The sequence below is a fragment of the Hyla sarda genome, chromosome 1, assembly GCF_029499605.1.
Source record: "Hyla sarda isolate aHylSar1 chromosome 1, aHylSar1.hap1, whole genome shotgun sequence".
Lineage (NCBI taxonomy): Eukaryota > Metazoa > Chordata > Amphibia > Anura > Hylidae > Hyla > Hyla sarda.
Genome location: NC_079189.1, coordinates 240,970,770 through 240,996,392, shown reverse-complemented (window position 1 = coordinate 240,996,392; position 25,623 = coordinate 240,970,770). Strand labels below are relative to the sequence as shown.

General features: G+C 40.7%; 1 protein-coding gene across 2 annotated transcripts; it reads right to left on the bottom strand.

Moving 5' to 3' along the window:
* Nucleotides 1-654: 654 nt before the first annotated feature.
* DUSP4 (dual specificity phosphatase 4) lies at nucleotides 655-23,796 on the bottom strand. 2 transcript variants are annotated; one of them, XM_056569516.1, is made up of 5 exons: nucleotides 23,368-23,796; nucleotides 17,508-18,100; nucleotides 4,812-4,954; nucleotides 3,803-4,022; nucleotides 655-3,154 (listed from the first exon to the last, which is right to left on the bottom strand). In XM_056569516.1, exons 1-5 carry the CDS (start codon nucleotides 23,379-23,381, stop codon nucleotides 2,778-2,780), a joined length of 1,347 nt encoding a protein of 448 aa, XP_056425491.1. In that variant the 5' UTR covers nucleotides 23,382-23,796; the 3' UTR covers nucleotides 655-2,777. The 2 variants fall into 2 exon arrangements, with proteins under 2 accessions (XP_056425491.1, XP_056425482.1); XM_056569507.1 differs by lacking the exon at nucleotides 23,368-23,796 and having other exon boundaries at nucleotides 17,508-18,245.
* Nucleotides 23,797-25,623: the final 1,827 nt, after the last annotated feature.

Sequence of the window (25,623 nt, the reverse complement as noted above, 5' to 3'; positions counted from 1 at the left end):
TCTGGCATTTTCAAGATTAATTCTATTTATCAGCTTACTGAACAGAATACTGTTTAAAAGGAAAGCAAAATTCAAAATGAAATGGGAAGACATTTTTTTAAAATTATAGGCAAATGGTATCGACTAAGATTCAGGTTTCAGACACAACTAAAAGGACGTTACTTGCTTTGCAACTTCCAACATAAAACAATATACTTTATATATAAATAAATTCATAGAATGTTTCAAAGGGAAGAATAATTTATCGCAACTCTACATCTTCAAATTTAGGGGTTCTCCGGTGCTTACACATCTTATCACCTATCCAAAGGATAAGGGATAAGATGCCTGATCGCGGGAGTCCCGCAGCTGGGGACCCCCGGGATCATGCACGCGGCACCCAGTTTGTAATCAGTGCCCGGAGCGTGTTCGCTCCGGGACTGATTATGGTCGACCGCAGGGTCGGCGGCGTGTGATGTCACACCTCCGCCCCCGTGTGATGTCACGCTCCGCCCCTCAATGCAAGCCTACGGGAGGGGGCGTAATAGCTGTCACGCCCCCTCCCGTAGGCTTGCATTGAGGGGCGGAACGTGACGTCACACGGGGGCGTGACGTCACACGCCGCCGACCCTGCGGTCGCCGGTAATCAGTCCCGGAGCGAACACGCTCCGGGGACTGATTACAAACGGGGTGCCGCGTGCATGAGTAAGCACCGGAGTACCCCTTTAAGGATAATGCTTACAACAGTTGGTAAGTGCCCTGTTCATTTTTATTCAACCTTCTACAAACAAACATTTAAAATAAAAGTCTAACATTTTTAAAAAGTGCCATCAAATGTAACAGGACAAAGTAACCTAAGTCAGGTGTGAGCATGATGTTGTGAAGAACCAAGAAATAAACTGTTACAGGAAACATATACAAACTTTTTAAATACTTATGACAAAAAATGTATATTTTAATATTCATTTGTTAAAAAATGTGTATAGTTGTGTTAAAAAAAATGCTGTCTTATCACTGCAGCTATTGCCTTTGTTTCTTGGGTGGGACAAAATACGGGAAGTGTGGGCAGGACAAGCAGAGGGTGCAGGCTCCTGGCCTGTCATAATCATCTTGCTGTGTGAGACAGGGGGTGTCACAGTGCCTCAGTGAACAGAGCCCTGCTTCTCCTGCCCACATTTCCTGTACTTTATCTTTTTACCCAAAAAAATTATACACATTTTTTTAACCAATGTATATGACAAATATACATGTTATTATCTATATTATATAAAAAGTGTTTGCAAATGACAGTGCCCATTAAAGTTTTTAAACTTAGTGGCTTTTCTGTTTTTATTTTTAAAAAATTTTGTGGGAGAGAATAATTCAAACATTAACACTCTGACAAATATACTTCCATTAAACATCAGTCAATGGCTATAGTGGTAGTGATGTGCAGTCTAGATAATATAAAATCTAGAATTGTACTGTAACACTGAGTACTGAGAGTTCTGTATGACAGGACTGACACGGGGGGGCTCAAGCTTTGGGGTACACCCAAATAAAAAGGTATATAAAAAAAAAAAAAAAAAAAAAAAGAGAGGTGAGTGGGTACTGCAGGTTTGGGGTGGGTATAAATTTAAATAGTTATGGATTATATTAAAGCATTTAAATGCAACTTATTATGCCTATTTGTCAATGCTTTTAATGAATGAAATGGGTTTAAGTGTGACACTTAATACATGAGGCGAAGAGTTACAGGTCAGATAGCAAAATCTGACACATGGGAATACTGTATCTGACAGACCCTATTTGCACATTATTGTACAGGATCACTTTGCTTGCCCTTAGAAAATGTATCATTAGGACCCTCTGAATACTGAGAGCTCTCCTACCTTACCGTAACTAAGAATGTTTAAAACAGAAAACAAATGCACTGTGACACATACATAACTTTGTATAGTAGGAGTCCTCATATCTAACACTCAATGTTTTACAGCTGGATAAAAGTTGAAATACATTTTTTTAAACCAGTATACTGCAAGCTTATTTCTTTAGAATAATAAAATCCAGTGCCATATTTCAAGCCCAACACAAACCCTGGGTATCTGGGTTAGATCTGGGTTCCCATACTGGGAACATCAAAAATCCATTTATCTTCATAGGTAACAAATATTATAATGGTGCCCAAATAACGCCATTCTACACAACATTGAATTGCTGCCATCTTGTGTCCAGCTACAAAGGTTAATGCCAAAAGTTCAATGTAACCTTTTCTTGTGCTCTTTATTAGATTACATAGAAATATTGTTCAGGAAATGTTGCTCTTTCTCTTATTGCATTTTGATACCTTGGAGGACAGAGGGTTTAAATACAAAAAGAATAAAATTGCAGATTGACGTTGGAGGGAAACAAAAATGTAAATAAAAAATAGGCACTTTGGGAAATTATACATTTCCCAAACTTTGTTTTGTTTAAAACGAAAAGCTGCCCTGAAGCCACTTTGTAATAAAAAATTAATAAATACAAAGTTGAACATGAAATATCAATGTTAATATATATTTATATAAATATTTATAAAAGCAAAAAAAAGAGAAGGAAAACCAAGTAAAATCTTCAAATAAAAGCAAAACACTACAGCTCAAATGGCTTTGGAGATGGAAAACTGTTAAATTATTATTGCTTCTTGGGTTTTACCCTTTTGATTATTTCAGAATTTACAACTTCCTTTATGGAAAGTCCACTTTCCACTTTTCTATATAAAAGATCTTTTGGCATAAAATAGCCAAAATTGAGTAAAGTCACTTGCTTCATTTCCACACTTAGCAACTGGGTGATGTTGTGATGGGACTATGAAGATAAGGAAGGCTGCTGGTAGCTGCTACTGATACTGGAAAGCTGAAGACAAAAGGAGATGTAGGTGAAGAGGAATTTTTACTTCGTTCTAAAAGAGTAGCTGAAGGGCTAGCAGCCTCTGTAGCGCAAGTAGTGGTCAAGACCTGAGATTCAAATTGCAACAGCTGTCCCATGAAGCTAAAGTTAGGAGAGATTATGCTCCTGCGCTGCTTCACAAACTCAAAGGCTTCTTCTAATTTTACCCTTTTTTTCATCATTAAGTAGGCCAAGCAAATGGTAGCAGAGCGAGAGATGCCAGCATGGCAATGTACAAGCACTCGTCCATGGTTTTCCTTGACTGAATCTGAAAAATGTAAATAAAAAAATATTACTTTAATTCATTGGTAGAAACAAGACTAAAATGTAAAGCAAGAACTTTCACCAAAAAGGTTTTGATGCAGATTCACATGTACATTGTCCTCAGTAGTGGTGCATCATACAAGAACATGGGGGGGGGGGGGGGGGGTAATTTTTCAAAATCTGTGCAGAGAAAAAGTTGCACAGTTGCCTACAGCAACCAGATTGCTTCTTTATTTTTTTTAAAGAAGCAATCTGATTGGTTTCTACGGGCAAGTGGTCAACTTTTCCTGTACACAGTTTTTTTTTATTTTTTTTTTTATAAATTTCCCCCATGGGGTCTCATCTTCTTATTAAAAGGGGTGTATCACTAACAGTTTCTGTCCCTTACAATATCTCAGCTATATTTCCTTTATAAATCTCTAAGTCACTATATATCTACTATCATTTGCAATATGAGATGATGTCTGTATACATGGTTTACTACAATTTTTATGTTTATTTGGCAACTGTTAATGTACAAAGGAAAAGCATTATACTATAAAAGCGCTAAAAAAATCTACTTTGCATACAGTCAGAAGACTATTTCTATACACAACTGCTGACCTAGTAAATAAAGAAGCTGTATTGTGATATAGCATAATGAGACACTTACCAATATACTCTATTGCTTCCATGAACCAAGAGCTAATATCTGCCTTATGGTTATCTTCTACCGGTATACATTTATACTGAAAGTGGCCTTCAAAATGGTTTGGGCAATCCGAAGATACGTTCAATAAGGCTGTGATACCTAAGGCATCCAACATGTCCCTTCGAGCAGCATGATAGGCACTGCCAAGGTAAAGGAAGGGCAAGATCTCCACTGGACCACCCTGTTAAATAATAAAAGAATAAATGAATAAATAAAATATTAATGATACAAGTAAAACAGGAGACACATTTGCATTTGTTGTCAGCCTACTGCATTCTCAGTATGTTACAGAAACTTGTAGAAATCCAGCAGAGACCAAAGGGTTTAAAGGAGTATTCTCATCTCAAGTTGCTAACAAGGGACAATAATGATTGTCTATGGGGCTGCCGAACATTTCCGGAGTTCAGCACTCAGAAATGTTCAGTAACCCTATAGAAAATGAATGGACCATGAGCTGTACGATTTAATCCTGGCACAATTTTGCCCCATTTTCGGAATCAGTGGTGTTTATCCCCTAATACATAGGAGTTAACAACCTGGTATGGGAATACTACAATAATCTCCTGCTGATCTGTTTTCTACTGCAGTCAGGGCAAAGAAGGCGGCCAATCACAGGATAGCAAGAAGATTTCTTTATATATTTCTCACTTTTATGGTAGGGTCACGCATGCCGTTTTTTGCTGCTGCATATTTTCCTATCCTTAATTGCAATTAGAAGGTAAAATAGGACAACCATAAGGAATTGTTGGGTTTGTGTTTGTACATTCTTAACGTTTAGTGTCCCTTTAACAGGTTATATGAGGGGATATGCACTACACTTCAGAGAATGTAAAGGTGTTCTGTGTCTTCCACGTTTGTACATGTTTCATATGTTGTTATATCTGACTAATGTTTAGTTTTAACAAATAGGTTACATTTCCATTAACTGTGTAGAACATTTGTACATACTTAAATTATTCATTACTGTTACCTGATCATGCAGTGGCGTTGTACATGAACTGAAGCTCGTTTCAGCAGACTCAATGCTAGTAGTGGCAGGTAGCGTAATACCATTTACAGATTTTGATTTTGCACAGAATTCTGGGTACTCTGAATAAAATCTCTCATAGCCTCCTGCAGAATGAAAACACAATGTTTAAAAAAATTGCAACTTTATAAGGAAATCACATTTGATGTATGTTTGTCGAGTCATGGATGATACTATCACAGCATCAAAAAGGTGATATATGATTATCTATGAATGGCACTAAGGGTTAGCAATAGACAAAGAACTGATTTAAGAATTGATGAATTTAAGTAACCTTATTGAATGATAACATTTACAGCACAAAACCACCACCAGCATTCATAACCTCCAAAAAAAACAGGATTTATTTTATTGGTATAAAGACTAAAGATAAAACCAAAAAAACTAAAGTCATAATTCAGAAATTACGTACTGTATATGGAAGAGGTCAACAGAATTGGCAGAAGAAATTTAACAATAAAATGTTTTAAGACTCTACGTGTTAATGGACTTTTCAATAGCATAACATACTCTGCACAGAGCTGGCAGGTTTTTGACAAGACATATCCTGTCAAATACTCCATAGAGATGACATCCACCCAAAGTCCTCCCAAAGATCTATATTAGAACATAGGCAATAGCGGAAATTGAAGGGAATATGTAATAGTGATATTATTGACATCTCAATTCTCCCCATCAGAAACTTTCTCAGAGGAGTAAAAGAAAGGCTGCGTACACTGTCCATCTTTTACTGTAGACAAAGTTGGAAGAGGAATTGATTTTTATTTCATTTTGACACATGCATCCTTTGGAGTCCGTCAAATCAATAGCGTATGGACATCTACAAATTATAGACCTCTACTATGTTTGTCACGCTTGAGAGACTACTGGGATTGCTTTCATTTAGACAACAGTGGGATCAGGCCCTTACAATCTTTAAAGTGGATTTGTACTGTTATTGATTCCTATGTGCTACTATAAAATCTATACTGCACCAGTTTTACAGTGGTAATATGTTAATCCGCCTTAATCATATCCCACATTTCATTAAAAACATGGGAAGGGGTGACAACTTAAGTCTGAGGCAGACACTGGCCAATACATGACAAACACACATTTGTAAGAAAGGCCAAATTATTTCTAGTTAAGAAAAAGATTAAGAAACATCGGTCACTCAAGAACAATTTGATCATATGCCTCTTGCCTAGGAATCATCTTTCCACCAACAAAAAGCATCGAGCAATATGTACGGTAAATGTACAATACATCCGAAAAGGTTTTGTTTGGTTTCTAATACTTAACTTGAGCTGCAGATAAAGCAGGGAAGAACTGTGTGCACATTTGTGAATGAGCCATGGGGAAAATATGAGTGGGAGGCAAGATTAACACCTCAGCTACAACTGGAAACACAAGCTTAGGAAGGAAACCGAGCAGCTGCCTTGCTTTAATTTCCCAAGGGTGGCTCAGAATTTTCTAAATGGACCCAGGTTGCAACTGCATCCAAAAAAAGACTTCCTACGTCCATTCATTATCATCAGCATGCCTGCAGCAAGGAGCCTTGTAACAGTTATCTGTAACACTGAAACGATTCAAATGAATGGCAAAGCTGCCCGCAACAGTATCCATATCCATCCTAATCTGCGCCACACTCCATTGTATGGATCCCTGGGGATCCCTAAAATCAGGCCCCTGAGCGTTAGAAAGTGATGGCATATCTTAGGCTTCTTTCCACAGGTATAACTAGCAAACACTGTGCCCCATAGAAAACCTTTGACTGCATCCCCCTTTCCCAGTATGACTACCTAGGTGACCACAGCACCTAGGAGGTAAACAGGCAGTGCCATTCCAAGAACATATTTAACGTTTATATGTATGCATGATACAAAGCTTATGTGGGGGGTATTGCAGCCCTTTACTATGTGTGTTATGCAACGTGAGTGATCCCCAAATGCCACAATACATGCATGCTAACCTTCACAGTCCCGGCATAGTGTAAAATATAAATAGCTATAGGTTAGGCTGCAGGCTATACATGTGGAGCACTTTGACACCCCAAGAAAAGTCCAGAGTGGCAGGGTAAGCAGCCAATGGCTTCATGGTCTATCACAATTTTCAGCTCTATGTGAATCTAAACGATGCGCACACAATTGAGAACAAACCCTACACCAACATTGTCCCTGACCAGGACATTACAAGCCTAATGGACAATCCAAACACCCTGATGCCATAGGCCCCAGTAGCAGCAATATGGCTGCTACGGTGGTAGTTCCATTCCTGCTATTTTCAATTATATAAAAATCTTTTAAAATATTAAATTAAATCTAAGAAAAGAATAACCTTTTTTGATACGATTCAGTATAGATGGTTTCACACACAGTGGCCTAAGTTTACTGTATAAACTGAAACAATTTAAGACTGTGCCAGATTTATCAATTAGCCAGAGCAACTTTGGCTCATCTTTACACTGACTAGTCAAAACAGCTTATATTAATTTACAAACAAGAGCAATGCAGCACCTACATCTCTATTCACCCTAGCAGTTATAAGCCTGCAGATATTTTTGCTGAAAGAGTACCTGTCACCAAACTAAACGTTTAAAGGGGTACTCCGGTGCTTACACATCTTATCCCCTATCCAAAGGATAGGGGATAAGATGCCTGATCGCGGGGGGTCCCGCCGCTGGGGACTACCGGGATCATGCACGCGGCACCCCGTTTGTAATCAGTCCCCGGAGTGTGTTAGCTCCGGGACTGATTACGGTCGACCGCAGGGACGGCGGCGTGTGACGTCACACTCCACCCCTCAATGCAAGCCTACGGGAGGGGGCGTGATAGCGGAGTACCCCTTTAATATATTGTTCCTTAGGTTATTATAAGACACTTTGCTATTTACTTGCTGTTAAAATTCTCAACCATTATATGTTTATATGTTTTGAAGACAATGGAGTCATTTGTAAAGATTATTAAAATGCAAATTTTTATTAAATAAAAATTAAAAGATCATGGTGAGGGGAAACAAACAACAGGGGAACACAGCAGGGGAACAAGGACCCCCCAGGATGAAGGATATCTCCGAAACTTACGTTGGGATGGAGTCACTCCTGCTGCACTAGCCACTGTATTTTGTATTGAGGTCGGTATTGTACATGGTTTACATTTATATATTGAACTTGCAAAAGAAGAAGAATGTCCAGCGCACATACGTATAAAACTGAGCTGCTTTATTGCATAGTTGCCATGGGAAACATCGGACACTCAGGTAACGTGACGCGTTTCGGCCAGCAAGGCCTTAGTCCTACACATGTTACAAGCACTTAGATCGTTTATATATGCAGGGTGGTAGTGTCCCGGGCGGGGCTAAGCCCCGAATCATGTGACATCCCACCTGCACATATAATTACAAACAATGTTAAAACGTACGTATCAAATCTTTATTTCATCACATTTATAACAAAATTCATTGTATAAAAGAAAATATATATTGAACTTGTATCCCTGCACTTATGCTAAGACATCAGTCTTTTGTTATCAACCATGTACACTTACCTTGTAACTTATATGTTGACATGATTATAACTGTGGCAACAGTGATGCCTCTTGTTGTCCTTGTTCCCCTGCTGTGTTTGTTTCCCCTCACCATGATCTTTTAATTTTTATTTAATAAAAATTAGCTTTTTATTAATCTTTACAAATGACTCCATTGTCTTCTTAGTGTATTCTATTCAGGAGGTCATATATGAAGCCCCTTACCTGCCTAGTTCACCTTGCTTTATATTGTTACCTGTATTAGGGTACTTAGTATTTTTTGGTAGGACTATTTTTAGGCAGTGTGCTATTTTGCTTTATTCATTGTATGTTTTTAAATGTGATTGGGAACAGAACAGAGCCACCTAGTGGTGTTTTTTTTTTAAAACTGTTAATTTGGTCTCCACTCAGACTTGCAGAAAAACAGGGATGCTACACTGCTCAAAAAAAAAAAAAAAAAGCTCAACACTTAAAAGGGGTCCCCCCCCCCCTCTTTTTTTTTTTTTTTTTTTTATTTGTTTATTTTTTTTTAATCAGCTGGTGCCAGAAGGTTAAATAGATTTGTAAATTACTTCTATTAAAAAATCTTAATCCTTTCAATAATTATCAGCTGCTGAAGTTGAGTTGTTGTTTTCTGTCTGGCAACAGTGCTGACATCCCGGCTTGTCTCGGGAACTGCACAGAGTAGAAGAGGTTTGCTATGGGGATTTGCTTCTAAACTGGGTTCCCGACACGTTTCATCAGAGAGCACTTAGAAAAGAACAACTCAACTTCAACAGCTCATAAGTACTGAAAGGATTAAGATTTTTTTAATAGAAGTAATTTACAAATCTGTTTAACTTTCTGTAGCCAGTTGATTTAAAAAATATAATAAATAATTAAAAAAAGGGTTTTCCACTACAAGTCAATCACCCTTCTGTGAAATCACACTGTCCACTCAGGAAGCAACATGCTGTTGTGCAAATGGAACAGACAACAGGTGGAAATAATAGGCAATCAAAACAAATCATCCAGAGCCAAACATTATGCTGCATACATCTCCCCTTGTCACGAACACTTAATGAATAGTGACTAATGCTCCTGCTGTTAACCTACTTACACCATCGTGGCTAGCAAAACATGTACCCAAAAGTCAGTAAAAAAAAAAGAAAAATTTTTTCACAGATTTTTTTTTGCAGATTTTAGCCAGTTTCAAACATCGAAACATCACAGATATATTTTATTTTAAGCACCGATTTTTATTTGTAATAGGGTCAAAAACTTTTTTGTAGCAGTTTTTTTTTTTTTTTTATTGACAATTTATGACAAAAACCTGATCCCTAAACTGGGCCCTACAAGGCATTCTAAAAGTTTTCAGACCTTTTTACATATTTCGTTATGCCTCAGTTTTGTGCTAAACTAAAACTAAAAAAATCCCTTAAGTGAAAACAGAGTTTTAGCATGGACATTCAGACCCTTTTCTATGACACTTCACATTTAGCGTGGGGCCTCCCATTTCTCTTGATCATCTTTGAGATGTTTCTACACTTTGATTGTGGTAAATTCCTTATTCCTAGACATCTTATTTCCTATCCAAACATCAACGGGAAATAGAGAACGGTCACGGTTAAAGCTGAATGGAGCAAAGTACAGTTATATTCTTAATGAAAACCTGAAAGAATGCTCTGAACCTCAGACTAGGCCAAAGGTTAAACTTTCAATTGGACAATGACCCTAAGCACACTGCCAAAACATAAAAAAATCCCCAAATTCAGGTGTGTAAATTTTGTGGCATTGTTCCAGACAACTGGAATCTGCAATCGCTGCCAAAGGTTCTTTAAAGGGGTACTCCGGCACTTAGACATCTTATACCCTATCTAAAGGATAGGGGATAAGATGCCTGATCTCGGGGGTCCCGACGCTGGGGACCCCCGTGATCTTGCATGCAGCACCCCAGTTAAAATAAGTCCCCAGAGCATGTTCGCTCCGGGTCTGATTACTGGCAACCACGGGGCAAGTGGCGTGTGACATCACGCCCCCGCCCCCATGTGACGTCACAGCCCGCCCCTCAATGCAATCCTATGGGAGGGGGCGTGACAGCTGTTTTTAATCATAACAGAACTCTCTTCCACTCCTTCTCGAGTACATCAACTTTTTACCTCCATCATAATTTTATATAATTCAGAAATTGTTCTATTTGTGTCCTCCCCTAAAACACTCATCATCTGACACTCGTGTATGAGTAATTTTTGCTTCTCATCCATTTTTTACTGCCTCCTTCAATTGAATATATCTAGTGATATTATATTTGGAATTTGATATTGTGCACTCAAGTCATCAAATGATCTGAGTATTCCACCCTCAAAAAAATTGTGAAACATATTTTAACTTTTATTTATCCCAAAACCTCCACTCTTGTCCATCCAGTTCTTTAACTCTTGTGTTAAATAACTTTGTGCACTCTATTGAACCTTTAGAACTTTTTTTTTTTTTTATTTGTGCCCATACTTCAGCGCTCCTTACCGTTCAACTCTAATTCAAAAAATTCCCCCGTATCTTCACACATGTACTTTTTCTTCTGTACCATACTCCGAAAACAAATCTGTTTCTTTCCCTCTCTTAATTGTGCCGCTATGAAATACAGTCTAAAATTAGGAATAGCCAATCCTCCTTTCCTCAGTTCTTTGCATAAATAACCTAATTTCATTTTTTTTTTTTTTTGCGCCTTTCCAGACCAGTTCTCTCTCCATGGCTTCAATTCCTTTAAATATTCGTTCCCCTAACCATAACAGACTATTTGACAAAACAAATAGAATTTGTGACAGAACTATCATCTTTAATAGGCTAATCCCATCTGCCATGTTCAGTGGTAAACCTAACCAGATTTAGATTTTTGCCTTTATCTTTCTCAGAGTAGGCAATACATTTAAATTCTGGATCTCTCTTGACATCTTGTCCTACAATTATCCCCAAATATTTAAATGTTTCCTGCTACTGTATTATTTTCAGTTTTTCATGAGATATCTATCCAGTGGCATCAATACAGTTTTATTCCAGTTAATACTTATCCCTGATCTTTCTCCAAATTCTTAAATTTTTTCTACAATACAATATCTAGTACCCGTTGCGCATTTTGAATATATAGTAATATGTTGTCCGCAAATAATATTCTGTCTTCTGTCCCCCGACTTCCAAACCCATCCATTCTTCTGATCTTTATTGCCAATGGTTCTATATAAAAGATGACGGGAGGGGGCGCAGAGGACAACCCTGCCTTGCTCCCCTTGTTAACTGAAACCCCTCCAATTGTACCCGTTAGTGGTAGACAGGTAGTGGAAGACAGGAAGGAAGTAGGGTGGATAAAATGTTAAGAGGTAGAGTGCAGTTTGTATCCAAACTCTTAGTGGCGAGAAAATGGATGTCTAAAGAAGCCCCAAATATTGATGAATTTCAAGCAGCAGTACATAAAATTATAGATTTTGAATTTGGGTGGGCAGTTAAGTCTGTTGAAATTCCATGCGATCTGGCAAAAATGGATTGAAGGTATGATAGAGAGAAAGATTATGTTTAGTGGAAAATCTTAGATAGGGTTTAAGTGTAAAATATATATTTTTTTCTTCTCTTTCTTCTCCTCCTGCTTCGGGGGTGGAGGGAGAGGGCTGGTTGTTAAAAGAATTTAAGAGTCTCTTTTGTACAGACTGGGAATCTGTCTGACCAAAGGTAACCCTAATGATGACTATGTTGGAAGTTATAGATGGGGTTGGTGTTTAAAATATTTTTAATATTTGAAATTTTATGTATCTAATAAAGTTTTGTTTGTATTCATTTTATTTTTGTGTGTGTTGTGTTTGTTTTTGGCTGCCTCACTCCATTAAACTCCTTTCAATAGAGGTGGTGTATCTTAAGATTGGGAAAACTTTTATGTGAATGGTTGAGTAAATTGACGAATGTTGTAAAATGGAATATTTTTGAGTACGGATATGTGATAGCTACTCCTCGAACTTGTTGATCCTGGGGATAGGTAAAAAAACATTTCAACAGTTGATCATGAGAGAGCCAAGAAGGTTGGTGCAACGAGAGGGGATCATCTCTTTTTAGCAAGAGGAGGAAGCTAAAATATAATTTATGATACTTATCTAAAAAAAATGCTAAAATGCAAAAATAGTAAAAGGAACGAAAAGTGAAAGAGGAGAAGCTGTGAGAAATAAGGTGGAGAAAAGCAGTTGCTTTTAAGAGAGTGGGAACTTTACTGCATAGTTCTAAGTTGAGTAGGGTAGAAAAAGGGGAAGTATAATGATTTTGTCGTTTTTTTGTTCTTTTTATGGATGATATCTGGTCGGACAGGGCAGTAAGCCTACAATATAGGTTGGGTGATTTATATGTGCTATGTGAGATGTTTATATGTAAAAAAAAAAAAAAAAAAAAATATATATATATATATATATATATATATATATATATATATATATATAGAGCTTAAATTATATAATTAGATATATAAAATAATGGGTTTTGCTGTAGTCAGTTTTTTTTTTTTGCATTTTTATGATGACAAGTCATGTGGTTCTTTCATCATGTGACTTAAGGATATTTATTGAAGAAATGGGGAAGAAAATACCAATGCTAAACCTACATGGCACACTTATTAGTAAATTCCCCCCATATTCTCTATCTTGTTGACTTTAGATAGTTCCGACAAGGATTAGTCTGTAAGATCAGGGAAAGTCTACATATTTCTGTGTATTCTCGCATGAGCTGCAAAAATACCAACTAAATATATTCTAACTAAAACATAAAATCAATCATATTTAAAAAAAAAAAAAAAAAAAAAATCTACTATCTAATCATTTACTATTTATAAAGAAGCACTTTTATTCTCTGACCTGTCTCTAAACTACACTATGTATGTAGAAGTTAATTTGTTTACTGATGACTTTATTGCGGAGCTATCAGCTCTGTTCTGGTCCCTGGCTGTACACCTTATCGACAAAGACTCTCTGACTCTTACAGCATATCGTGTGTGCACAGGAAGTCTGTTGGTCTATTCATTCCTATCAGAGACACACCATTACAGTTTCCAGCTTGCTTTATATTGACTATATAGTAGCTGTTAATCTCTTGTTTCTTTGGCATATGAACAGGTCAGGTCATATCATTGACAGTGGATGCACTAAACTACGACCTTCCAATCCACTAGCTTGTGCCCAGATCACATGCAAGTAGTGAACAGGGAAGACTATACTACTAAGGGCAAGGTCTCCCCTCACACTTTGCACCATCCACCATTTTAAGCCTCTTCTATGGAGGTCACACAACAATGAATGATCCAACAGTTGAAAGAAAATTTTATTTAAAAAAAAGGTGTCACCTGGACTTTTTTAATTCTTGGATTATCAACACCATTGGCAGAACTCCGACACCCAGCACCCTTGCTGATCAGCTGTTTGAAGGGACTCTTCCATGTTTACCACCACTTGTCATCACCACACTTTTAGTTGCGGAAGTAGCTCCTTGCAACAGAAAGAGCAACAGTAAACATTTCAAAGGCTACAGTGCTTGCACAAGCACAGCGGCTCCTTCAAACAGCCGATCTGCTGGGTGTCAGGAATCAGACCCTCATCCCGCTAATAATGCTGGCCTATCAGGATAGGCTATCAATTTTTAAAACCTGGGTAACCCCTTTACCTAAAAGTCAGCCTTAGGACTCCATACATTAGTGCAATAATAAGGATTATAGAGTGTTGACAGACAACAGTCATGTATTTCCGGAAAATTGTTGGGCCTTGTAAAGGGTCTGTAAACAAGAGCTGATCTACAAGATTGGTTCACATTTACAGAATGGCTCGAGACCTGTAATAAGACCCTTAGTCCTTTAAAAGAGAACATTTGCCTAGTTTTAAATTGGCTTAAACAAATGCAAATACTAGTTCCAAAGGTTAGTAAACACACTCTCTGACAACTGCCAGAAAATTATCAAACCAACAGCAGCTGACTGGTCAAATGACCAAATAAGAAATGCAACACCCACCAGGATACTTTGTCAGCTGGACAACACTAAAAGTGCCTGCATATTTATACTGACAAAGTGGCAGAGAAAGCACCAGTATCAAGGCACTGCCCACTGTATGGAGTAAAGGTAAAACTTTCCACAGAAGCTAACCAGTTATAGTAGCCCAAATGCACCATAAAAAGGTGGATAATAATATGAATGGCATTATGAATTTAAAAGGCCATTTCTATAATTATTTTATCTACTATACATAGAATCTACAAACATTCACACGGACTGCAGTGCAAATAAATATTTTTTCATTTTCAAAAACTGAAGATGAAGACAGACAACAACAAAAAATAAATAAAAAGATTAAAGATACAATAAAGAAAATTATACAATAATTATGCGCAAATGAAAATTGGACAATTAGGCTAAGACAAAAACCCATAGGATTAGCTGGACAGAGAGGAACAGGCCTGTGCATATATACACATCTGGGTCATGTTTACCAAGATATTGTAGAATAATGGCTTTTTATTAGTACCAAAATTATATACAGACCAAAGCGCAACAAGACAACAAGAGTGGCACAGCCAATGGAATGACAGATCAGATGAGTACGTTACCCAGAAGAATCTACAATTATGACTTCACAGGAGGCCAAGACTGCGATTACTTGGCATCTACAGCTTTTTCAGCCTGTTAAATAGAACTACTAATGGTTTTGGTTTTTGCTGCAATGTCACTATGAAATTACAGTGCATCTTACAGTAAAGTGGTGAAAACCAACCCTGAAGATACGGATGTTTAAACCTGATTTATTTATTAGAAATCTGTCATAAATCTTAAATAAAATGCCCTGCCTTCTGTAATTTTAGTACTGTATATTCAGGGGAGAACAACAGTGGCCGATGAAATAACTAAGAAAGTAAATCATGAATGGAATGTGGAGAGGAAGACAAGAAAGGAAGTGGTTCGCTACACACAAATACGTGACAGCACTGCTACCAGCCTCATGACTTCTTATCTCTCCAGCCTTGTCTACAGTTATTGTTTGTAATGATCAAAGAGAATCAGCAAATCCTTTATTTTCCTATGCTTAGAATTCATATACATACAACAGTACCATACCCAGACAGACTGGCAAAATAAAGACAAAAAATCCCAATATGTCCAACTACATCAATAAAATAATATCTGCATGCAGTAATAAGGCATCTGTATTGGTTGTCATATAGCTTTCATAGCTGTGCAGTACACTACGCCTGGTCTGGTAAGACATTTGTGCTTTTTCTTTGTTCCCAGCGATGCATTCTGTCATAAAAAAAATTTCAGGTGGCCAATCGGCACATTCCTCTAAATTTTGACCCCTTGTGACACCAAACTGCTACCCAATTCTTGAAATAAGTAAATTAAAGTGAATGTAGAATTGTACGGTACAATAACAGGAGGCTCATTGCCATTGAGGGTTTCCTCGATTGTCAATAAGGCATCAGCCTTTGTGTCTTTTCATTAGATAATACAGGGCTGAAGGTGTGGGGGTGGTCAGGAGCTGCTCATTCACAGACAAGACCATTCATTAGAAATCTGAAAGCTAAATATTTCACCACTAAAAAGGAATACTGAAGTAAAAAGGGAAACTTATGGGAGGATTCATGAAATACTGTAAAAGGAGGAGGATGGGAAAATAGGTCAATGTCGCGATCAATGGCTTCTGCATGTAGAACAAAAATTATGAATGGGAATGACTAGTTATCTCCAAGACGTTATGAATGGAAGTGCGGAGATATAGACAGAAAGCATTGCTTTACCAGCAAAAATCGGTTCCGTCTAAGAGGCAAATATGTAGTGCGCGTACTGTTAGGATGTTTATTACTGTTAGTCTAAATGTAATAATGTTCTAAATAAATATGTAAAATGGTAACAAATCCTATATATTTATAAAGAAATCAAGTAAAAAATAATCATGTAAAGGTGTGATCTGATAGGAGAGGGTAAGGCCAGTTTAATATTTATTTTCCTACAGCACTGGGGTCCAGTGAACATGAAAAGTCACAAGGGAACACCATAAGGCGTTTTCCCATAGTGGGTAAGACCAGGGGTCAAGGCTTTGTCTGAAATTAGGATAAGCAGGGAGAAGAAAACAGGTGTTCTACTATAAAGATTAAACTGCGCTATTGTTACATTATTCCTGGCAGGCAACATAAGGCTGCGTTTTCTTAAAATTTTTAGAATTCAGATTCTGCAATTATTGGCAATTATTTAATATGGTAGATTTGTACTACACCATATTGCATATTACACTCTATGCAAAAATCTGTTCAAAATATTTATATATCTGTACATACATAGATGATCGATATGTGTCACGAGCACAAGGTCACGTTTTATTAAAGTGATAGATAATAATGTTTGGTTGCGTGACACATTAAAACTGTATAAAAAAGATGTGACTGGACTAATATTCCAGATGGATAGATGACAGCTACTGAGAATAATTGTTATTTCTGTAGAAATGTCGTGTCCAGTTATACCAGGGAATCTAGATATTAATAGTATGCTGGAGTGGAAGGGATATTGATCCTTGGTTTAGTATTCCATATGGAGTCCTTGCAAATTCATTCAGAAAAACCTATGCCGATGTTTCAGGCAGCCATCTTTGCAGGTATATATGACCCCTGGAATGCTTGTTTACCAGCAGGCACCAGGTATAAGGAATGACATATAAGAAAGGAGGATTTCCATTCTCTGATGTTTAGTAAATGAAGATAAATAAACAGTGAGGAGTATCATAGTGTTACACACTGGAGGCAGTTGTGATGAGACTGTTATCAGGGCCTAGCACATCATACAATATAGTACATAAGGTAGCTAGCTGCTGTTACTACATCTAGTTTGGTATACACCTAACCAGCTGGCATATGTGAAGTGGTGCATAGAGATGACATTTTCTATGATCTTCATTTACAACATGACAGATCTGACAGCTCCAGTACTACCATATAGTAGGTTTATTCCTAAATACTGTGCCTATGGATAGGAAGCGCCAAGCACGTGAGGGCAGCAGGGATCATTCAGTCTATGGTGCTAATTAAAGGGCATGCTGAGAGCACATCACACACAGCCATGAGAGGGATGAATGACAAGCCCGTGCCCCGTTACCTTTCAGCAGGCAGATGTCAGCACTGTCATTGTCCTTGCGCAGAGCCTGCACCACCAGGGACACAGTGCTGTCCTCCCGCAGGGACTCGGCTCGGGGGCTCCGCTCGTCGTACACGATGATCGCAGAGTAGAGCCCCGACCGCAGCCTACTCAGCACCTCTTCCTCGTCCTTACTGCCCGCTGGGAGCATCTGTTCGAGGCTCACCGAGCCCTTAGCTCTGCGCCGCACAATGGTATTACAGCGCACGTTCACCGAGCCCTGGATGAAGCCTGCGCTGTGTGCCAGGAAGGGTCTGCAGTCCAGGAGCAGGCAGGTGCCCGCCACAGCGGCGGCAGAGCCACTACTGGCATGGAGCTTGGCGGTCCGGTGATGCACGGCTTCCCTCTTCAGCAGCCTCTTTAGTACGCTGCAGTCCATCTCCCTCAGCTCCTCCATGATCAGCATAATACTGGAGCCCTCAGTCAGCCGCACAAGCCTGCGCCGGGGTACGGAGCAATATCCCTGACGTGCTGTCTGCACCGCGGACGAATGAGACGGCTCGGCTGCACGTTGTCCTTCTCCCCGCCCCGCAGTTGTGACGGCTCTATGGCTGCTACAGAGAGGGAGGGAAACAAGAAAGACACAGAATGGAAAGGGGGAGGGGAGCGCGCTGCCCTCTGCACACATCCTGCCGTGTCACACGGTGCCCTCCGTACTGCCTCGTGTAGAAAGCCAAGCACTAGCCAGCTGAGGGGTTCTTATTTACCTCCCCGACTGGTTGCTATGGGCAACGACTACAGTCTATGACGTCACTGCTGGCTTGGGGTTGAAATGGGGAAAAAGCATCGAGGTCCAGTTAATCTCTTTTCTTGGTTCTGATGTTTGGCCTCAGTTGTGTTATGGTCAGGACAAGTGATGTCACAGTGTCACACCACTTTATTACAATGTCACTGACATATTTGTTCTTGAACTATATTTTAGGAATGTTTTGCATATGTGTGTCTTTCTGACTGCAATCTCCACAACCGGGGCACTGAATTTCCTTTTTGCATATAGAAAGAGGTAGGCATGCACTCCATTCAATGTATATGGGAATGCCGGAGATACCAGAGTACAGCACTTGTTTATCTCCCACACTTTTATAGAGAATGCATAGAATGCGTACTCCATTAACCCCTTAAGGACCAAGCCCATTTTCACCTTAAGGACCAGGCCAATTTTATTTGTGCGTTTTCCTTTTTTCCTCCTCGCCTTCTAAAATCCATAACTCTTTCATATTTCCATCTACAGAACCATATAAGGGCTTGTTTTTTGTGTGACCAATTGTACTTTGTAATGAAACCTCTAATTTTACCATAAAATGTATGGCGAACCCAAAAAAAATATTTTTTTAGGGAGGAAATTTAAATGAAAACCACAATTTTGCACATTTTGGAGGGTTTCATTTTCACACTGTACACTTTACGGTAAAAATGACGTGTTTTTTATTCTTTGGGTCAATACGATTAAAATGATACCCATGGCTAGGTACTTTTATATTTTTGTACCGCTTAAAAAAAATCTAAAACTTTTTGTAAAAAATAAGTAATCTAAAATCACCCTATTTTGACCACCTATTGTGACAATAAAGCAGCATTTTGGGACTTTTTTTTTTAATTTACGCTTACGCCGTTCACCGTACGGGATCATATTTTTTCATATTTTGATAGTTCGGACATTTACGCACACGGCGATACCAAATATGTTTATGAAAAAAATTATGCTTTTTGGGGGTAAAATGGGAAAAACTAACAATTTTCTTTTTTATTGGGGAAGGAAATTTTCAGGACGCACATCTGGTCTTAGACTTACAGTTCCCATTGACTCCCATGTTAAAATAACCATATACGGTTTAAATACGGTTTCTCACCTGGACCAAAAACCATGGTAGGCTACGGTTTTGGGTACAGGAAAAAAAATGGCCAAAACCGTACAAGACAGTTTTCAACACGGTTCCATACGGTTGTCAAATTGAAAACGTATAAGGAAACTGTATTGCAAAAACGTGGTGTGAATGCACCCTTACATTAGCTGTGATGTCGCAAGACAAGAGGAGCAACACAGAAAATTCTGACCCACATGACAGCCAAAGTCAGCATGTAGCCCTAACCTAGCATAGATCTGATCAAACTCTAGGGCTCCTTTTTGTGCAGAGCTGTAAGGTTTTCATGGACATCATTAATATGCCTCTGGTCTCATACAGACCCGTTTCTTTTCACGTTCCTCATAAATCCATCAAAAGCTGCAGGCTCCATGTTTCTACGTACAGGTGCATTCTCCCCTCTGCCTGTGATAGTGACTCATGAAACTGGCATTGATTACGATTGTTAGGAAGGAGAAAAAAGGGAACAACAAAGGCGGGTGCCTAGTGCATTAAACAATACCATAGGTTAGGATAGGAAGGAGGTCAATATACTGCTCACCTGGAGCGTATATAATGTATGCATATCATGCTTATATCCAAGGGTACAGATGTAGAGTCCACCTACTGCTACCATAGGGAGGCGGTGGCCGATGCAATATCGATCCACAAGTCCTGGTCCTTAAGGTGAAAATGGGCTTGGTCCTTAAGGGGTTAATGGAGAACGCATTCTATGCATTCTCTATAAAAGTGTGGGAGATAAACAAGTGCTGTACTCTGGTATCTCCGGCATTCCCATATACATTGAATGGAGTGCATGCCTACCTCTTTCTATATGCAAAAAGGAAATTCAGTGCCCCGGTTGTGGAGATTGCAGTCAGAAAGACAAACATATGCAAAACATTCCTAAAATATAGTTTAAGAACAAATATGTCAGTGACATTGTAATAAAGTGGTGTGACACTGTGACATCACTTGTCCTGACCATAACACAACTGAGGCCAAACATCAGAACCAAGAAAAGAGATTAACTGGACCTCGATGCTTTTTCCCATTTCAACCCCAAGCCAGCAGTGACGTCGTAGACTGTAGTCGTTGCCCATAGCAACCAGTCGGGGAGGTAAATAAGAACCCCTCAGCTGGCTAGTACTTGGCTTTCTACACGAGGCAGTACGGAGGGCACCGTGTGACACGGCAAGTACCAATGAATTGAGCAGAGAAAAAACTCTCTACAGGCGCTGCATTAAAGTGGAACATATGAGGCAGACGTAGCTGTTTTCAAAGTTTTATTGTTTTCGGATATATACCCTTACAAAATAATAATGATAAAACAAATCCGTACATAACAAATTACAAAATTGCCAAAAGCCGATAGGGATCGGGACTGATACTTGGTCCGCATTATCCCGTGATTTTTTGCTGTGTGGTACAAGCCTCAGTCTCGATCCCGATAGACTTTTGGACATTCCATTAATGTTATGCGAAATGATTTTGTCATTCCTATTTACGGATTTCTGTTTTATCTTTATTATTTGTATTGTTTTATCTTTTACTGCAAATCTGACAAAGGGTTATATACCCAAAATGAGTTATTGGAACAAAAATCTTTGAAAATGACAGCTGCTTCATATATTCCATGATGCAGCGCCTGTAGAGGGTTTTTTCACTGCTTAATTCATCAAATAATATTGTGACACACAGTCATCACTTGAAGTGCCCTTACAGCTAGCTATAGCATAGGCTCTACTTAACTAGTACCCCAGCCCTGCACCCTTGGACACAAGGTGACACACACAACACAATTCCCTTAATTAAAGGGATATTCCGGATAATAGAAATTATCTCCTATTCTGCTGGGGCTGCAATGGAAAAAATAAATAAAAACATATACTCACCTACCTTGCTTATTAGGGAAGTCCCCCTGTAAAGTAGCTCAGGCCACTACTTACAAAATGGACTTGTCTAGGCAGAGATGGCTGGCAGTGAGGCGGGAGACCAGTGCAGCTGATTACTGGCTAAGCCAGTGGTCCCCAAACTGTGGCCCTCCAGATGTTGGAAAACTACAATTCCCAGCATGCCTGGACAGCCAACGGCTGTCCAGGTATGCTGGGAGTTGTTGTTTTCCAACATCTGGAGGGCCACAGTTTGGGGACCACTGGGCTAAGCAGACCATCATCACTGTTGTCAAGTCCATCTCAAAAGTAGAAAAGTGAATTATGATTACAAATTATATACACATGTATAAAATTACCATATCACCAGAAGACTTCACAGGGGGATCCCTGAGGGAGCAAGGAGGGTTAGTATATGTTCTTTTGTTTTTTAGCACTAGGAGATCATTTTTTTCTATCTGGATAACCCCTTTAAAGGAGAAGGGGCAAGGTTTTAGATCACTGGGGGGATGGTGTATCTACTGCTGTGACCCCCCCCCCCCTGCAAAGGGCCCCGACTCTCCCTGGAAGTGGTGTGTCACGTTCCCCGCACAAAGCGGCGGCCGAAGCGGCCCCTCCATATATCTCTATGGGAGAGCCGAACGGATACATTTTTCAGCGTGATATCTCCTTTAGGTACAGTGGTCCCTCAAGTGACAAGGGTCTCCAGTCACAATATTTGCAGCCTGGATCTGGGAAACATGTCAATGGGTGGAAGGAATGACCAGAAGGGGATTTTCACTAGTAAAACACATGTAATACTTAAAGGAAAATGTCATATGTTTTGTCAGGTACCTGTGGATAGTGCGGGTGACGCTGAACATTTTGAGTCCTACCTTGCCTGGATCCGCTGCGCCATTCGCCTGTTATAGCTGGTTTTCGGTATATTCAAATTAGCTGCTAACTGGCACGGGCAGGGTTACTGCCTTCAACTGGCACTGTGATGTAACCGCCGCCTGGCCCGCAGCACCGCTGGCTAATGAATATTCATACGTTGTCTTACACTCTCTGTCTCATCTCGGCCGAGTCCTGGACGATACTGCGCATGCACCCTTACTCCAGCACTGCTCCGGACAAATGAAGCAATGCTGAAGACCGCTTCCAGGTATAGTAGGTAATCAGCTATAACGGGCGAACGGCGCAGCGGATCCGGGCAAGGTAGGACTCAAAATGTTCAGCGTCTCCCGCAGGTACCCGTGGATAGTGCGGGACAAAACATATGACAGTTTTCCTTTAAGTGTATGTAACAATTAGTTGCACCTCACTGCAGCACGATATGGCCCTATACCTGTGTAGGATGAGCAGCTCCTTTATAAGCCAGGTCAGGGTGGGTTCACACTACGTTTTGTCCCATACGGGAGCGCATACGGCAGGAGGGAGCTAAAAGCTCGCGCTCCCGTATGTAACCGTATGCGCTCCCGTATGCCATTCACTTCAATGAGCCGACCGGAGTGAAACGTTCGGTCCGGTCGGCTCATTTTTGCGCCGTATGCGCTTTTACAACCGGACCTAAAACCGTGGTTGACCACAGTTTTAGGTCCGGTTGTAAAAGCGCATACGGCGCAAAAATGAGCCGACCGGACCGAACGTTTCACTCCGGTCGGCTCATTGAAATGAATGACATACGGTAGCGCATACGGTGACATACGGGAGCGCGAGCTTTTAGCTCCCCCCTGCCGTATGCGCTCCCGTATGGGACAAAACGTAGTGTGAACCCAGCCTAAGGGAGGCTTCTATTTTCTTTTCTGGGACAGTGTCCCCTGTACAGAACCCTGAACAAGCTCCTGTCCTTTATTACAGTGATATTAAAACTGTGGACAGCCAGTTGTTACAAAACTACAACTCCCAGCATGCCCAGACAGCCGATGCCTGTCCAGGCATGCCAGGAGTTGTAGTTTTGAAACATCTGGAGGCCCACAGTTTGAAGACCACTGCTCCTCACAGTGATTGTTGTGACTTTGAAGGACCTTTACTTCCTCTTCTAGTGGAGTCTATGGAATTTTCCACAGTAACTAGGTCTGTGCAACTATACAGGTAGTGCACCTATACCTCTGTGTGGTCATTGTGGATAAACAACAGAAAGAGCTTATCCTTTGTCTCCAAGGCCGCCTCTTTGTCCCTAGCCCTGTTTCATTAGGTAGCTGTTGTGCTGGTCGCCCCTCCTCTCACTACAACGTGGACGCGCCCATCTTCCCTCGTTTTACTGAATGAAGGCGCAGAGGAGGCGGCGGTTAATGAGGCGTGACGTCACTAGACAAGCGGCTCTCATTCATAAGAGCGGGGGAGAGGACGAGCCGTGAGTGAATGGAGGAGTGGGCTCTGCAGTGGCTTCCTGCCGTCACACGTAGTACGGATGTGCCATTCACACAGACAAAGGGAGACATGAGCCGCATTGTGACCTTACTCTCCACACGGGGGGAGGCGTGTATTGGATGTCTGCCTGTGGAAAGAATACATGAGCGCGTTGCATGGCTGCCATGAACGCGCTGTAATAATGGTGACCATAGAATAAGCCAGTGTTTCCCAACCAGGGTGCCTCCAGCTGTTTAAAAACTACAACTCCCAGCATACCCGCACAGCCAAAGGCTGTCCAGGCATGCTGGGAGTTGTAGTTTTGAAACAGCTGGAGGCACCCTGGTTGGGAAAAACTAATAAGAGCCGTGGGCCTCTCTTTATAGCTCCTAATTCACACACTTGTGCTGCTTTAAATAAAATGACAGGCCTTAATGGGGTATACCAATCCTGTAGTATGCCAGTATGCCATAAATGTACCCCACATGGGGGTCTCTAATCTGAGACACACATTTGTCGACATTCCCATCAGGGCCGGCCTTAGGTGTTCAGGCGCCCTGTGCGAGCTAACCTTTTGGCGCCCCCCCCCCCCCCCCCCCCATTACCCCATGAACATACACAAAGGAAAAAAATCCTTGTAACAAATATTTTTTTTCAATATTTAATCATTCCCCTACCCCCTTAAAGGAGTAGTCCAGTGGTGACCCAGTGGTGAACAACTTATTCCCTATCCTAAGGATAGGGGATAAGTTGCAGATCGCGGGGGTCCGACCGCTGGGGCCCCCTGCGATCTCCTGTACGGAGCCCCGACAGCCCGCGGGAAGGGGGCGTGTCGAGTTTTGCACGAAGCGGCGGCCGACACGCCCCCTCAATACAACTCTATGGCAGAGCCAAAGCGCTGCCTTCGGCAATCTCCGGCTCTGCCATTGAGATGTATTGAGGGGGCGTGTCGGCCGCCGCTTCGTGCGGGGGTCGACACCCACTATCTGGCCGGAGAGCCTGGCCCCCGTACAGAGAGATCTCAGGGGGCCCCAGCGGTCGGACCCCCCACGATCTCAAACTTATCCCCTATCCTTAGGATAGGGGATACGTTTTTCACCACTGGACTACCCCTTTAATCAGTCCCATGTCCCCCTTCACCAGTCCCCTGCCTCCTTAATCAGATGCAGTATAGTCCCCCACATTAGGTGCAGTATAGCTCCCCACATTAGGTGCAGTATAGCTCCCCACATTAGGTGCAGTATAGTTACCCACATTAGGTGCAGTATAGTTCCCCCACATTAGGTGCAGTATAGTTCCCCCACAATAGGTTCAGTATAGCCCCACATTAGGTGCAGTATAGCCCCACGTTAGGTGCAGTATAGCTCCCCACATTAGGTGCAGTATAGTTCCCCCACATTACATGCAGTATAGTTCCCCCACATTAGGTGCAGTATAGCTCCCCACATTAGGTGCAGTATAGCTTCCCACATTAGGTGCAGTATAGCTTCCCACATAAGGTGCAGTATAGCTCCCCACATTAGGTGTAGTATAGTTCCCCCTACATTAGGTGCAGTATAGTTCCCCCACATTAGGTGCAGTATAGCTCCCCACATTAGGTGCAGTTTAGTTCCCCCACATTACATGCAGTATAGTTCCCCCACATTAGGTGCAGTATAGCTCCCCACATTAGGTGCAGTATAGCTCCCCACATTAGGTGCAGTTTAGTTCCCCCACATTAGGTGCAGTATAGTTCCCCCACATTAGGTGCAGTATAGTTCCCCCACAATAGGTGCAGTATAGCCCCACATTAGGTGCAGGATAGCCCCACATTAGGTGCAGTATAGCTCCCCACATTAGGTGTAGTATAGTTCCCCCACATTAGGTGCAGTATAGTTCCCCCACATTAGGTGCAGTATAGCTCCCCACATTAGGTGCAGTTTAGTTGCCCCACATTACATGCAGTATAGTTCCCCCACATTAGGTGCAGTATAGCTCCCCACATTAGGTGCAGTATAGTTCCCCACATTAGGT